At 41.5% G+C, this 13,664-nt stretch overlaps 1 protein-coding gene and 1 pseudogene across 1 annotated transcript; both read left to right on the top strand.

The window, feature by feature from the left end:
• The first annotated feature begins 4,505 nt into the window (after positions 1 to 4,505).
• On the top strand, positions 4,506 to 7,794 carry POM121L2 (POM121 transmembrane nucleoporin-like 2). Its single transcript, XM_011991213.1, has one exon. The coding sequence runs from the start codon at positions 4,554 to 4,556 to the stop codon at positions 7,722 to 7,724; it is 3,171 nt and encodes a 1,056-aa protein (XP_011846603.1). The 5' UTR covers positions 4,506 to 4,553; the 3' UTR covers positions 7,725 to 7,794.
• A 5,111-nt stretch (positions 7,795 to 12,905) lies between these two features.
• The window catches only part of LOC105547624, a 3,717-nt pseudogene continuing 2,958 nt past the window's right edge, over positions 12,906 to 13,664 (top strand).

Here is a 13,664-nt window from a genome sequence, read left to right as displayed (position 1 = left end):
TTTCAGTAGTTTGCATTATTACAGGGATTTGTCTGTTCCATCTAAGTTATCTAATGTTTTGGCATACAGTTTTTCACAGCATTCCTTTATATTTTTGTTTCTTTTTGTTTCTATATGGTTAGTAGTAATGTTCACTCTTTCATTTTTGGGTTCCAATAATTTCGGTTCTCTTTTTTTCTTGGACAGTCTAGCTAAAGGTTTGCTAATTTTGTTGATCTTTTTGAAGAGCTAGTTTTTCATTTCATTGATTTTCTTTACATTTTTCTATTACTAATTCCATTAATTTCACTGTTATCCCGAATTTTGCTTCTGTTTAGTTTGGTCTTTTTCCAGTGTCTTAAGGTGAAAACTTAGTTTACTCATTTGATATCTTTCTTCTTTTTTAATATGGGCATTTATAGCTATACATTTTCCTCTAAACCCTAATTTACCTGAATCCCATAAGTTTTGGTATGTTGTTTCTTTATTTTCATTTATCTGAAGTATTTTCTAATTTACCTTAATATTTCTTCTTTAACCCACTGGCTATTTAGAAATTTAATTTCCACATATTTGTGGATTTTTAAATTTCTCTGTGTTTGATTTCTGATTTCATTCCATCATGATCAGACAACATAATTTGCATTATTTCTATCCGTTTCAATTTATTTGGATTTGTTTTATGACCTAGCATAGGATCTATCTCAGAGAATGTTCCATATGCTCTTGAGAAGAATGTACATTCTGCTGCTGTTTAATGGAGATTCTATAAATATTTGTTAGGTCTAGTTGGGTTTATTGCATTCTTCAGGTCTTGTGTTTCCCTACTGATCTATTTTGTAGTTGTTCTATTCATTATTGAAAGTGGGGCTGAGGATTCCAACTATTATTTTTGCATTGTCTATTTTTTTGTTCATTTCTGTCACTTTTGTCTTATGTATTTTGGTGTTCTTATTAATTGCATAGATGTTTATAATTATGATATCTTCCTGATGGATTAGCCCTTTTTGTCCTTACTTGTCCCTAGTAGCATTATTTGTTTTAAAGTCTACTTTTTCTATTAGTATAGCCATTATAGCTTTTTTTGGATGAAGTTGCATGACATATGTTTTACATCCTTTTACTTTCAATTTACTTGTATCTTTAAATGTAAATGGTGTCTTCTCTAGACAAAAGATAGTTGAATACTGTTTCTTTATCCACCCTGACAATCTCTGCCTTTTGATTGAATTGCTTAATATATGTACATGTAATATTATTATTACAATTATATTACTGCTATATTTGGATTTGTCTGGTATTTACTTTTTATTTTTTGTATGTCTCATGCCTTTTGGTTCTTCTATTCCTCCTATATTCCATTTTTGCATTAAGTAAATATTTTATACTGTAGCATTTAATCTCTTTGATGATTTTTCCACTATAAATTTTGAATTATTTCTTCAGATTTATACTAACTTAATTTCAGTGAGATATAAAAATCTCACTCCCATATAGCTCTTTCTCCTATTTCTCCCTTTTAATCATATTATTGTTATACATATTACAACTATAAATATTACAAACCTAACATTATTACAATTATTACTTTATGTAATTTTATGTATTTTAAATAAGCTGAGAGAAACAAGAGGAGAAAAAATATGTGTGTGTGTATATATATATAAAGAGAGAGTTTATTCTACATTAATCTTCTTATTTATCATTTCTGATTTCTTTGTTTATTCCTATAAATTTGTCTTAAGTTATTTCCTTAGCCCAGTGCAGCTTTCTTCTCACCCACCTCCTTTTGCATAAAACAAATCCAAATAAATTAGCATATATATTACATTTCTATATGCTATAGGCTCCCAGATGCATAATATGCATATTGTTTTGTACAATTACTTTTTGAATCAGTTAAGTACACATTTATACTGTCTTTTATAATTACGTGATTACCTTTACCAGTGCTCTTGTTTTAAATGTGTATTTGAATTACCATATAGTGTCACCTTCAGTCTGAAGAATTTCCTTTAGTATTTCTAAGACAGATCTTCTAACAACAAATTCAGTTTTTGTTTATGTGGGAATGTCTATTTTGCTTTCGTTTTTGAAAGGTAGCTTTGCTAGATATAGAACTTTGGGCTGACAGTATTTTTTGTTGAACACTTTGAATATCTTATCCTGCCGGGCGCGGTGGCTCACGCCTGTAATCCCAGCACTTTTGGAGGCTGAGGTGGGTGGATCACGAGGTCAGGAGATCGAGACCATTGTGGCTAACACAGTGAAACCCCATCTCTACTAAAAATACAAAAAAATTAGCCAGGCGTGGTGGCAGGTGCCTGTAGTCCCAGCTACTCTCGGGAGGCTGAGGCAGGAGAATGGTGTGAACCTGGGAGGCAGAGTTTGCAGTGAGCCAAGATTGCGCCACTGCACTCCAGTTTGGACAACAGAGCGAGACTCCATCTCAAAAAAAAAAAAAAAAAAAGAATAAGAATATCTTATTCCACTGCCTCTGGCCTCCATTGTTTCACATGAGAAGTCAGTCATTAATTTGTTTAGGGTTCTTCTGTAAGTGATGAGTCATTTTTCTCTTACTACTTTCAAGATTTTCTCTTCGTCTTTGTCTTTCAGTGCTTTTACTTGACATGTCTCTTTGTGGAACTCTTTGTATAATCCTATGTAGAATTTGTTGAGCTTTCTGGATGTGTAGATTAATGTTTTTCAATTAGATTGGGAAGTTTTCAGCCACTCTCTTTGACAATTTTTTCTACTCCTTTCTCTGTCTCCTTTCCTAGTGCTTTCATTTTGTGTATGTTGGTGTGCTTAATGGTATCCCACATTTCTTTACCTCCTCTCCTGAAACCACTGTTGCACTCTCTTTGCTATCTCTATTGTTTTGCCTTTTCCGGACTGTCATGTATTTGAAGTCATATGTAGCCTTTTCAGATGGTTCCATTCACTTAGCAATATGGGTTTTAGGTTCCTCTATATCTTTTCATGACCTGACAGTGCATTTCTTTTTAATGTTGAATAATATTCCACTGTATGGTTATGCCATAGTTTATTCATTTGCCTGTTGAAGGACTTCTTGGTTGCTTCCAATTTTTGCAATTATGAATAAAACTTCTATAAACATTCATGTGCAGGTCCTTATGTGGACACTCACTTTAAGCTCATTTGGATGAACATATGGATTGTGGTGGTTGAATTGTATTATAGGACTGTGTTTTAGCTTTGTAAGAAATTGCCACAGTGTCCTCCAACGTGGATGTACCATTTTGCATTATCATCAGTAATGAATGAGAGTACCTGTTGCTCCACCTCCTCCTTAGCATGTGGTGTTTTGAATTTTAGCCAATTGAATAGGTGTGTAGTAATATCTTACTGATGTTCAATTTTTAATTATAGTATCTTACTGATGTTTAAATTGCAATCAGTAGTATTTACTGATGTTTAGTTATATATAGTTAAACATTGACATATAGCATATGTTTAGCATCCTTTTATACTGTTTACCATCTGTATATCTTCTTTGGCGGGGTTTCTGTTCAGATATTTTGCCCATTAATTTTTTACCTTATTATGAGTTTTAACATTCTATGTATGTTTTGTATACCAGTGCTTCAGCAGATACATACGTATTATGTAAATATTTTCTCCAGTCTGTGGCGTGTCTTTTCACTCTCTTAACAGTGCCTTTCACAGAGCAGAAGAGAACAGGAGGTGGCCTGAGCAAGGGACTGAGCCGAGTGTTTGTGGAGGGCTCAGGTTCTAGGCCGTAAGACGCGATTTCCCGTTCGTCCACTCCGGATCTCTGAGGCCACTCCTGATGGCAATCGCCATGAGTTTTCCAAGTGCGAACAGGAAGGAAACCTGGATTCGGCCGCTGGGAGACACAGGTGGACCTCAAAGGTGGCTGTGCGGCAAATGACTGACATCTACTGGCAGCGTCAAGAGCTGCAGAAAGGGAGAAGCGCGGGGATCTTCAATTAGGGGCCTTCCCGACTGCTAGTGCCACAAATGCCATCCGGACGGCACAGGTACACCGGTCCAGACCTCCAGTCCTGCGCACCTGCGAAAGCCACCCGCAGTCACCCCGCGGGGCGCGGATAGTGCTCCCCACTCAGACTCAGGGGATCCCGCGGGCAGACAGATCTGCACCGGGGCCCTGAGCCCCCTGAGCCTGTACCTTCGAGGCCCATAATAGTCGCAGCCTGGAAACTGTGCACCCACTCGATTCCAGCTCCGCGCCACTTGGTGGCTCCGCGCCACTTGGTGAATCCGCACCACAGGGTCCCAGACAGCCGCTGCCGACGCCAGGGGCGAGGGGCCGTGCGCTTCCTCTCGAGTTCCTCTCCCCGCGCCAAGTACTGTAACTCGCTGCAGAGAGAGCAAAACGTCTGACCGCCCCGCTGAGGTCTCAAAACAGCTAAGCAAGTTACTGGGACTGCTGAAGTCCCGCGCGTCCCCCGTTCCCGCGGGTGCCGGGTCTGGAGAGTGCCAAGCGCCCTGAGACTCGCGCTTTCCTCGCGCGTGAATCTCAACGGTCAACCGAACACTGCGCTCTTCGACTCGGTCCGATTGTGCAGATGTCCGAAACCTCGGAAGCCAAAACCTTGCTTGAAGCCACTGACCGCGCCTCATATCTCCTCATGGGCAGTTTCCTGAGCAAGCTGGGACTTTCGCCCTCATCCCCAGCCCAGGTGCGCGCCGACTTGCCCGAGAGGCCCACGAAACGCCGGCCAACTCAGCCCCTTCACCAAGTTCATCGGGTTCAGTTCGTCCACCGCGCCCACCCTGCCCCACGGTATAGACCTGTGAGGAGGTCGCCAAACCTGGATCCTGCCAATCCAACCACGTGGCTGGCCAACGAGGCTTGGAGGCGCTTTCCCATGAAGAAGTCCCAGAATTCCACCCTGGGGCCTCTCCCTTCAGACTGGTGGGAAGCTTACTTAAAGCGGACTATTTGGTCTCTTCGTCATCCTAGGCCAATTTGGAGCCCAGTGACCATCAAGATCACTCCTCCTGACGAGAGGGTGTCCCCTTCCACTTCTCCTGAAGATGTAATTGCCCTTGCAGGACCCCCACCCTCTGAGGAGCCCTCAGATCCGTGTTCAAAGGAGACAGTGTTGAGGGCCCTCAGAGAGTGCAGAAAAGGGAAAGGGAGGTTGGAAGAACCACTATTCCCTGAGGGCTTGGACAGTAAGAGAAGGAGTCCAGAGACCAGACCATCTGCATTTAAGCCTCTGATGAAAAATGGAACCCTCACTTCTTTTGTGCCCAGGCCTGGGCCGCTGAAGAGAAGTCTCCATTCCTGGAGCTCGGATCACAGCTTGACTAAGAGACCCAGTTGCTCCTCCATGAGCTCCTTGGCCAGCATATACAGAGGTGGCCCCCTCAGCTCCAAAAGGAATGCTATTTCCAGCTCTTACAGCTCTTCCAGAAATTTCTCAGACCCTTGGAAAAGAAGTATTCCCAGTGTATCATTCGAGACACCAGAGTGGCCAATAAAAAAGAAAAAAATTGATCATCGGCCTTACTCTCCAGTCCCACTGGTATCAGATTTTGAGTCCTCAGGAGCATCTGGAAGTTCTGGGCAGCAAAATCAAAAGATTCCACAGCTGCCGTCTAGCCCTAAGAACCTGCTGTCGGAGATCCTGCTTCCCCAGCTTGGTTATGCAGTCTCTGATGAGGACTTGACCTTGGGGAAGAAAACTGAACTACAGCGGAGCAACAACGCGAGAGAAGATACAACTGAGGTCACCACAGACCCTGTCCCTGAGACTTGGCTTGCTATTCAGCCTTCCCTATCTCTCACTCTGCCTTCTTTGGAAACAGATCTAACCCAGGGGGCGAATCCTCAGTTGCAAAACTTAACAAAAATGCAGAAGTCTCTAGGTCCACTGACCTCCCCACAGTCCACGGGAGAGGCAACCAGTGTGGCCCATTCTCCTTTGAAGACACCCAGCCTACCAACCCCACCAGGGTGCTCACAGTCAGAGCTCCTTCCAGGCACCTCTCCAGACTCAAAGCCCACAGCTACTTTCATCCTGCTGACCCCCACCTCTCCCACATCACCAGTTACTGACACCATCTGGCTGCCTTCAACCTTTCAGGCTGACAGGTCTCCCATGCCCCCAGACCCACCTGCACCACCCACCATCCAAAGTACTTTGCTTGGAATGGTGAGTAGCCCAACTCCCCATCTTTCCACATCTGCACCTCCTGATGCAACTTCTGCTCACCTCATGTTAAAACCGATTTTGGGGCCCCTGCACAATAGCGAGATTGGAGGCTCCTCATATTCCAAAATTTCAGTCACAGCTGCAGCGTCTTTAAGCTCTTCCCTCTCAACAACTCAGGGCACCTTAACTCCTACCTTCAAGCCTATCTTTGGCAGCATAGATCCACTTAAAACTATGCCCATGATAGCTCCTTTCTCCTCCAAGCAGACCCCTCCTCCATTTACTCATGCTTCTACCCATCATTTCCATGGCCTGGTCAAGGCCACCACTGTGGTCATGCCCACCACCCCAGCCAGCACATCTAAAGACTCTGTTTTTAAGCCACCTTTGGATTTTGGTGTAGTGAATGTTACAGGTGCCATAGGCAACACTTATTCTGTCCCTTCCACTTGCGACACTTTCCTGCTTAGGACTGCTCAGGCCTTCAGAGCCGACTTCACCCCAGCCACAGGATTCATTTTCCCACCACACCACCGCCCTACCATTCCTACTGTGCACACAGTCACCATCTTTACCCAGGTCCTTTCCAGTGCTGTCCAAATATCCCCTAGAAGCAGCACTGCTAATTTCAGGAGTGTGGGCAGCCCTCTGCCCGCCTCAGCCCTAGTATCCACGAACTGGCCTGCATCATCCCCCAGCGTCTCCAGCCTGACTCCAGCAATCACAAGTCCCTTGGGATCAAGCTCAAGGCCACCTTTCCCACTATCCCAAGGAGCTAATCCCCAGCCTGCATTTGGTGCCACAGATGGACAGAAACAAGGGCCTTCCCAGCCAGCCCTTACTCCAAGTGTCAGTAGCTCTTTTCTTTTTGGGAGCTCAGCAGTGGCATTGCCAACCCCAGTGCCAACTCCAGCTCAGCCAGCCTTCATCAGTACCACACAGTCAGCCTTGGGGTGTTTGATACCCTCAGCCTCCACCTCTCAAACCCCTGCCAGCACCTGGCCAGGCATTGGCAGCATTCCAGCAGGTTTTCCCATTAGTCAAGCTAGTACAACTGGGTTTAGAATTGTAATTCAGACCCACCAAAGTGGGGCTTTTGGCTCAGTGTTTGGCAGCAGAGCCCCACGACCTTTCGCTTTTGGGGGATTCGTGACCCCTATGGACTGTGATGAGTCTGGGATTAGAATGACTGGCCCAGACATGAGCTCCACCTCCGGAGCTTTCAGCATTGGAGCATTGCCTAGTGGGACTACCAGTACCATGATCCCATATGGAAAAGGCTGGAGCCAGAACACTCAAGGCCTGCCCAGCCACAGCACAGCTTTTGCCTTGGGGAGAGCCAGCATTTCTGCAGGAAAGATTATGGCCCCCATTGCTCAAAGCACCCCAGTCCCTGGACAAGCTAAGGCAGGCAGCAGTGTTGACTTTGGGATGCCTTTTCCACCTGCCCAGGGCTCTGTTGCGAGAGGACCTTTTAGATCATCAGCCTCTTCGTTTTCCATGGGCACAAAATCAAAAACCTCAAAGAATCGGGAACAAGGGCATTCCCGAAGGCATCATGCCTACAAGAAGTAGGCTGTGTTCCCTGTCACTTGCATCCTGATTTGGACCTCAGTATTGTTTTTGAAAAACCTCAGTGTCTTCCAATTTTCTAAAGTAAACATACTTCAGATCTAAAGCTGGAGCTTTAGATGTTCACACTGTGTGTACTAATCTACATCCTTGAAGAACGTGAAGGACTAAAGCATCTAGTGGTGATTGCAGATTGAGGCCAGGTGTTCCGTTGGACTTGAACAGAACCTCGCCCTCCCCTTCCTGTCCACTCCTCTCTGTGTCAGGTGTGCAGCATGCACATCAGCAGGATCTATAATATCCAGACTTTCCAAACAAGTTGAATGTCTATCAGTAAGAACATTTTTTCATACATCCCACCATCCCTACTGCTGGTAAACGCTAACATGTTCTCTGTCAGTCACTATACATTGTCTTTTTGAGAGTGTCACTTAAATGGAATCAAACAGTATGCAACCTTTGGAGACTGGCTTCCTTCACTCAGCATAATTCCACTGAGATTTATCCAAGTTGTTACTTATATCAATCATTTATTTCTTTTATTGATGCTTAAAAATCCATTTTTAATTGTATTCAATTGTATGAGTATACCACAGTTCATTTATCCATTTACCTGTTGAAGAACATTTATTTCCATTTTTTCTCGATAATAAGTAAAGTCACCATAAACATTCATGTTCAGGTTTTTGTGTGAACATGTTTTCATTTCTCTAGGAAAATTTCTGGGAGTAGTATTGCTGGGTCATATGATAAGTGTATATTTAACCTTATGAGAAACTGTCAAACTATTGAGTTAATGAGAATCCTATGAGTAGGCACTGTTTCAGTCATTATTTTGCAGATGGGGACAGAACAATGGGGAAGCCAAGTAGTTTGTCTAACGACACACAGTGAGAAAGTGACAAAGGCATGAATTGCGTCTGGGGTGTTGGCCAGGATGCAGAGAAAACATTGTACTTTGGTGGTAGAAATGTAAATTAGTACAGCCATTATGGTAAATGGTATGAAAGTTCCTCAAAAAACTAAAAATAGAACTGCCATATGATGCCCCAATCTCACTTCTGGATATATATTCAAGGAAATTGAAGTCAATGTGTTGAAGGGATATCTGCACTCCCATGTTTATTGCGGCATTATTCACAACAGCCAGGATATGGCATCAACCTAAATGTCTGTCCATCAATGACTGAATGGATAAAGAAAATGTGGCATAGATACACAATGAAATATTATTCAGCCTTAACAAGAAGGAAATTCTGTCATTTGCAAATGTGTAAGATGAACCTGGAGAACATCATGCTAAGTGAAATAAGACAAGCACAGAAAGCAAATACCACATGATCTCATTTATTTGTGGAATCTAATATAGTTGAACTCATAGAACTAAAGAGTAGAATGTGGTTACTGGGGTTAGGGGAGAGGAAGGGAATGAGCTATTGGTCAAAGGGTACAAAGTTTCAGATAGATAGGAGGAATAAGTTTTGAAATATATTGCACAGCAAGGTGACTATAAGTCAACAAAAATGAATTGCCTATTTCAAAATAAGAGAGTAAATTTCAAATGTCCCACCATAAAAAATGATAGGTAATTCAGCTCCTCTGGGTATGAAAAAATAAAAGATAGGCAAGGGAACATATCCAGCACCTGATTTAATTTAATTAACTAGCTTGATTTAATCATTCCACACTGTATACATATATGGAAACATCAAAACATCACACTGTACCTCATAAATGTAGACAATTATGATTTGTCGATGAAAAATAATTTTAAATTTTAAAAAATTGTTGCTAGGTAGTTTGGCTCCAAAGACTGTGCTCCTCACCCCTCATTATGGGACTTTCCTGGAGTAAAGTGTAGTGGTAAAAGTATAATATAGTCCAAATCTAGGCTGACATGTGGCTCACCTCACATAGGAAAGTTTCCCAATCACTCTGTGCCTTTTAGCTAATTAATAGAGAATAACTCAAAGGAAAATTAAGCATCTTAAGCCCTTAGACTAGTACTTGAATACAGGGAGGAAACAATGCCTCTTAGCTGATAGTACATTCCATAGTCCTGTTTCCGGACACCCAACACCTATGATGTCTTCAACTTTCCTCAGTGTAGAAAGTATGATATAAATGTGGGTTATTTTCAATCTACCCCTGGAAGGCAGTCATTTTCCTTAGTCAAGAGTTAATAATCTAGGAATGGTCCAATTGCTTCAGCTCTCTTTTCTGGATCGATAGCAGACACCATGCTGGTTAGTCTAAAGAATGTCAAAACTGTGTTTACAACTGTAAAATTAGTGATATATTAATCAATGGACATTGAAAAGAGGTCATGATAAAAAATTTATGGTATACAAGATGCGGACTGGCTACATCAGCCATAGTCCAACAAAATATAACACAAGCCACAATGTGAGCCAGGTATATAATTTTAAATAGTCTAGAAGCCACATTAAATGGGTGGTGATATGTATTATTTAATATACTCAAAATATTATTTTAACATTTAATTAATTTGAAAAAAATTAGAGTTTTTCCACATAAAGTGTACAAAATCTGTTGTGTATTTTACATTTACATCCATCTCAAGTTCAGTCACATTTCTTTCCTTCTTTTTTTTTTTTTTTTTGTTAGAGACAAGGTCTCACTTTGTCATCCAGACTGGAGTGCAGTGGTGTGATCTCGGCTCACTGCAGCCTCGACCTCCCGTGCTCAGGTGATCCTCCCACCTCAGCCTCCCAAGTAACTGGGATTACAGGCACGCTCCACCATGCACAACTAATTTTTTATGGAAACGAGGTTTCACCATGCTGCCCAGGCTAAGTCTAGCCACATTTCATGTGCTCAATAGCCACTGTAGATAACAAGTACATGAATAGTGCAGGTCTAAAACGTTTTAGAGTTGCTTCTTATCCTTCATCAACACAGCATAAGAATATGGCAAGACTTACAGCTTTCTCCCTTAAGGAGGGCACCCCAGGTTCAATCCCCAAAGACTCTGTATTCAACAATTATATTACAAGTCTTCTTACTGGCTAGTACTCTAGCTTAAGGAAACAGAATAACTCCTCTTGAATGTTGTTGTGTTTACTTCAAGTGAAACTTTCATGCAAGATATGACTGGATTCTCTAAAAGAGAGAATGCTGGAATTTAATGAAATTAAAGGACTGGTTGAAGAATAGCTATAAATTGTTTGGTGCCTTTGTATGTGTGTCTATATGTCTATCTATCTGTGGGTTTGTGTGTGAGCAGCTGCCCTGTGTGTGTTGATTTCCCCACCAGTAGTTTTAACTGACTTCCCCACCATTGCCACAGAAATAGCCTGACTCTCTTTACTCATTTTCCAGGGACCTCAGGATATACCCTCTGCTCCACTCCTGGACTGGCATAGTTAGTACTGCACATGCCCAACCACTCACGACAATGCATAAAAGGAAGCCAAAAAGAAAACAATAGAAAAGCATATGGTCTTCATGTAGTAATTGCAGCCAGCCACAGAAGAGACCTGTCCCTACTCAGGAGATCTTTCTTTGCCTCTGAAGTCCAGATCCATGGTCTAAACAGACACGTTTTCCTGAATATTGAATGAATGAGCACCTCAGTTAAACAATAAGTATTTCTTAGTTTTCTGGAGCTCCATTTAATTTCTGTTTTTTTTTTTTCTTTTGGAATTAATACATTAAAAGGAAACTTTCTTCCTATTTAGGAGAAGGCTTTCAAAATCTATCAGAGCCAGTACCCCTATTAGGTCCACCATTCTGTCATACATTAAGGCCTTTTATAAACAGTCCTACCTTCCTGGGAGGAGAGCAAAGCTCAGCAAAATAGTTTTGCATTGAGAGGGTGTTATCTGTGGGAGGCACAGCTCAGGTATTTTTTCCAGATAGTGCTAGAAATTTCCTTCTGCTCCTATGGACCACTTCATGGCTCTACAACTCCATTTAGGAAGTTGTCCTCTGGTCAATTTTGCCTTAGCTCCCTGAAGTGTATATAGAACATACTTTCCTTTTTCTTGCCTTCTTTCTTTCCTTTCTTCATTTCTGCTTTCACTTTTTTCAGTACTTTATTGAAGTATACTTTACATACATACAATAAAATGTAAAAAAAAAAAGTATACATAGACCTCAATGAATTTTATATATGTATAATTTCATGTAATTTTGAAATTACACCATCCAGATTAAGATTGAGAAAATATCCAAATTGCATTGGGTTCCCTTATCAAGTCAATAATGCATCCTGCAAGCGAAGTTGTATTCTGACTTCTATCACCAGATGTTAGTTTGCCTGTTCCGGAACTCGATAGAAGTGAAATCATAGAGTATATCCCATAGTGTGGCATTTTTGCACAACGTTATGGTTTTGAGATGTATTTATGTCATTTTAAGATTTATTTGAGTTGGGTGTGGTGACTCATGCCTGTAATCCCAGCACATTTGGAGGCCGAGACGGGAGGATTGCTTGAGCTCAGGAGTTCAAGACCAGCATGGGCAACATAGAGAAAGCCCCTCTCTACAAAAAATACAAAACCTGAAAAAAAAAAAAAAAATTAGCCGGGTGTGGTGGAGCGCGCCTGTAGCCCCAGCCACTCGGGAGGCTGAAGCGGGAGGATTGCTTGAACCTGGGAAGCAGAGGAGAGGTTGCAGTGAGCCTAGATCGCCTAGCTGCCCTCCAGCCTGGGTGAGAGAGGCCATGTCTCAAAAATAATAATAATAATAATAATAATAATAATAATAATAAAAAATAAAAACATTTATGTGTATTTAAAGAGTACTTGTGTTGTCACAGAAATTTATTCTTAGAGCTAAATAGGATTCCATTTTATAAATAAACCAGAATTTGTTGGTATGAGTAAATATAAACTTACTGATTATCATCTTAGCAAAGGAAAGTAAAAGGTCTTTTCAGCCTGCTAGCAGAGTGACGCAGCGGCAGCGTGCTGGGCCCATAACCTAGAGATCAACGGATCGTAAACCATTCTCTGCTAGGGTGTTTATGTTAATGATCACTATTTCCCAGGATCATGGGTAGCTTGATATAATAAAGAAAATCAGATACTCAACGTCTCCTTACTTAACGTCTTAAAATTAATTATTACTCCATCGCCCAACTTTTATAAAGGCGTTAATCGTTTTCTTTTCTCATCTGTTCTTGCAATACCTTCCCTTATCAGTCATTTCAAAAGAGAGATGACAAATTTAACTTTAATTTCTAGCGGATTCGCGTTCTGTCTTCCAGTGAATATAATACACACCTATCTTTGGTATGTTATGGTTTTATAATTTTCGTACACGAGAAGGAAAAGCATTTTTTACTTCTGCTCAATAACTATGCAGTCGTCCTTTGGTATCCGTGAAAGGTTGGTTTCAGGACCTCCCGCGAATAGTAAAATCTACCAATGCTCAAGCCCTTGATGTAAAATGACCGAGTATTTGCATATAACCTATGTACACCTTCCGGCATACTTTAAACCATTTCTAGATTATTTATCGCACATTATATCAGGGGTCCCAAACCTCCTGGCCGCGAAGCGGTACCGGTCCGGTCCGTGGAAAAATTGTCTTCTACTAAATCGGTCCCTACTGCCAAAAAGGTTGTGGATCGCTGTCTTACATGATGCGAATGCTATGTAAATAGTTGTTATATCGCACTGCATAGGGAATAACGACAAGAAAATTTCTGTACATGTTCAGTATAGACGCAGGGTTTTTTCAAGTATTTTAGATCCGCGGTAGGTTGAATCCATTGCATGCAGAACCCATGGTTACGAAGGGCCAGCTGTTTCGCATTTTTACTTGGGTTAGACTCTCCTGCTCACTGTCACTCCTTTGTACGCTTTCACACATGATTTGTAAACTTCAGATAAAGTTAACGAGAATGCTTTGTGAATTCTTCTCTAAAGCAATATATGTTAATCACGAAGACACCTTCTTTTTTTTTTTTTTTTT

The sequence above is a fragment of the Mandrillus leucophaeus genome, unplaced genomic scaffold (assembly GCF_000951045.1).
Source record: "Mandrillus leucophaeus isolate KB7577 unplaced genomic scaffold, Mleu.le_1.0 Scaffold392, whole genome shotgun sequence".
Taxonomy (NCBI): Eukaryota; Metazoa; Chordata; class Mammalia; order Primates; family Cercopithecidae; genus Mandrillus; species Mandrillus leucophaeus.
This window is presented reverse-complemented; position numbering and strand designations above follow the sequence as displayed.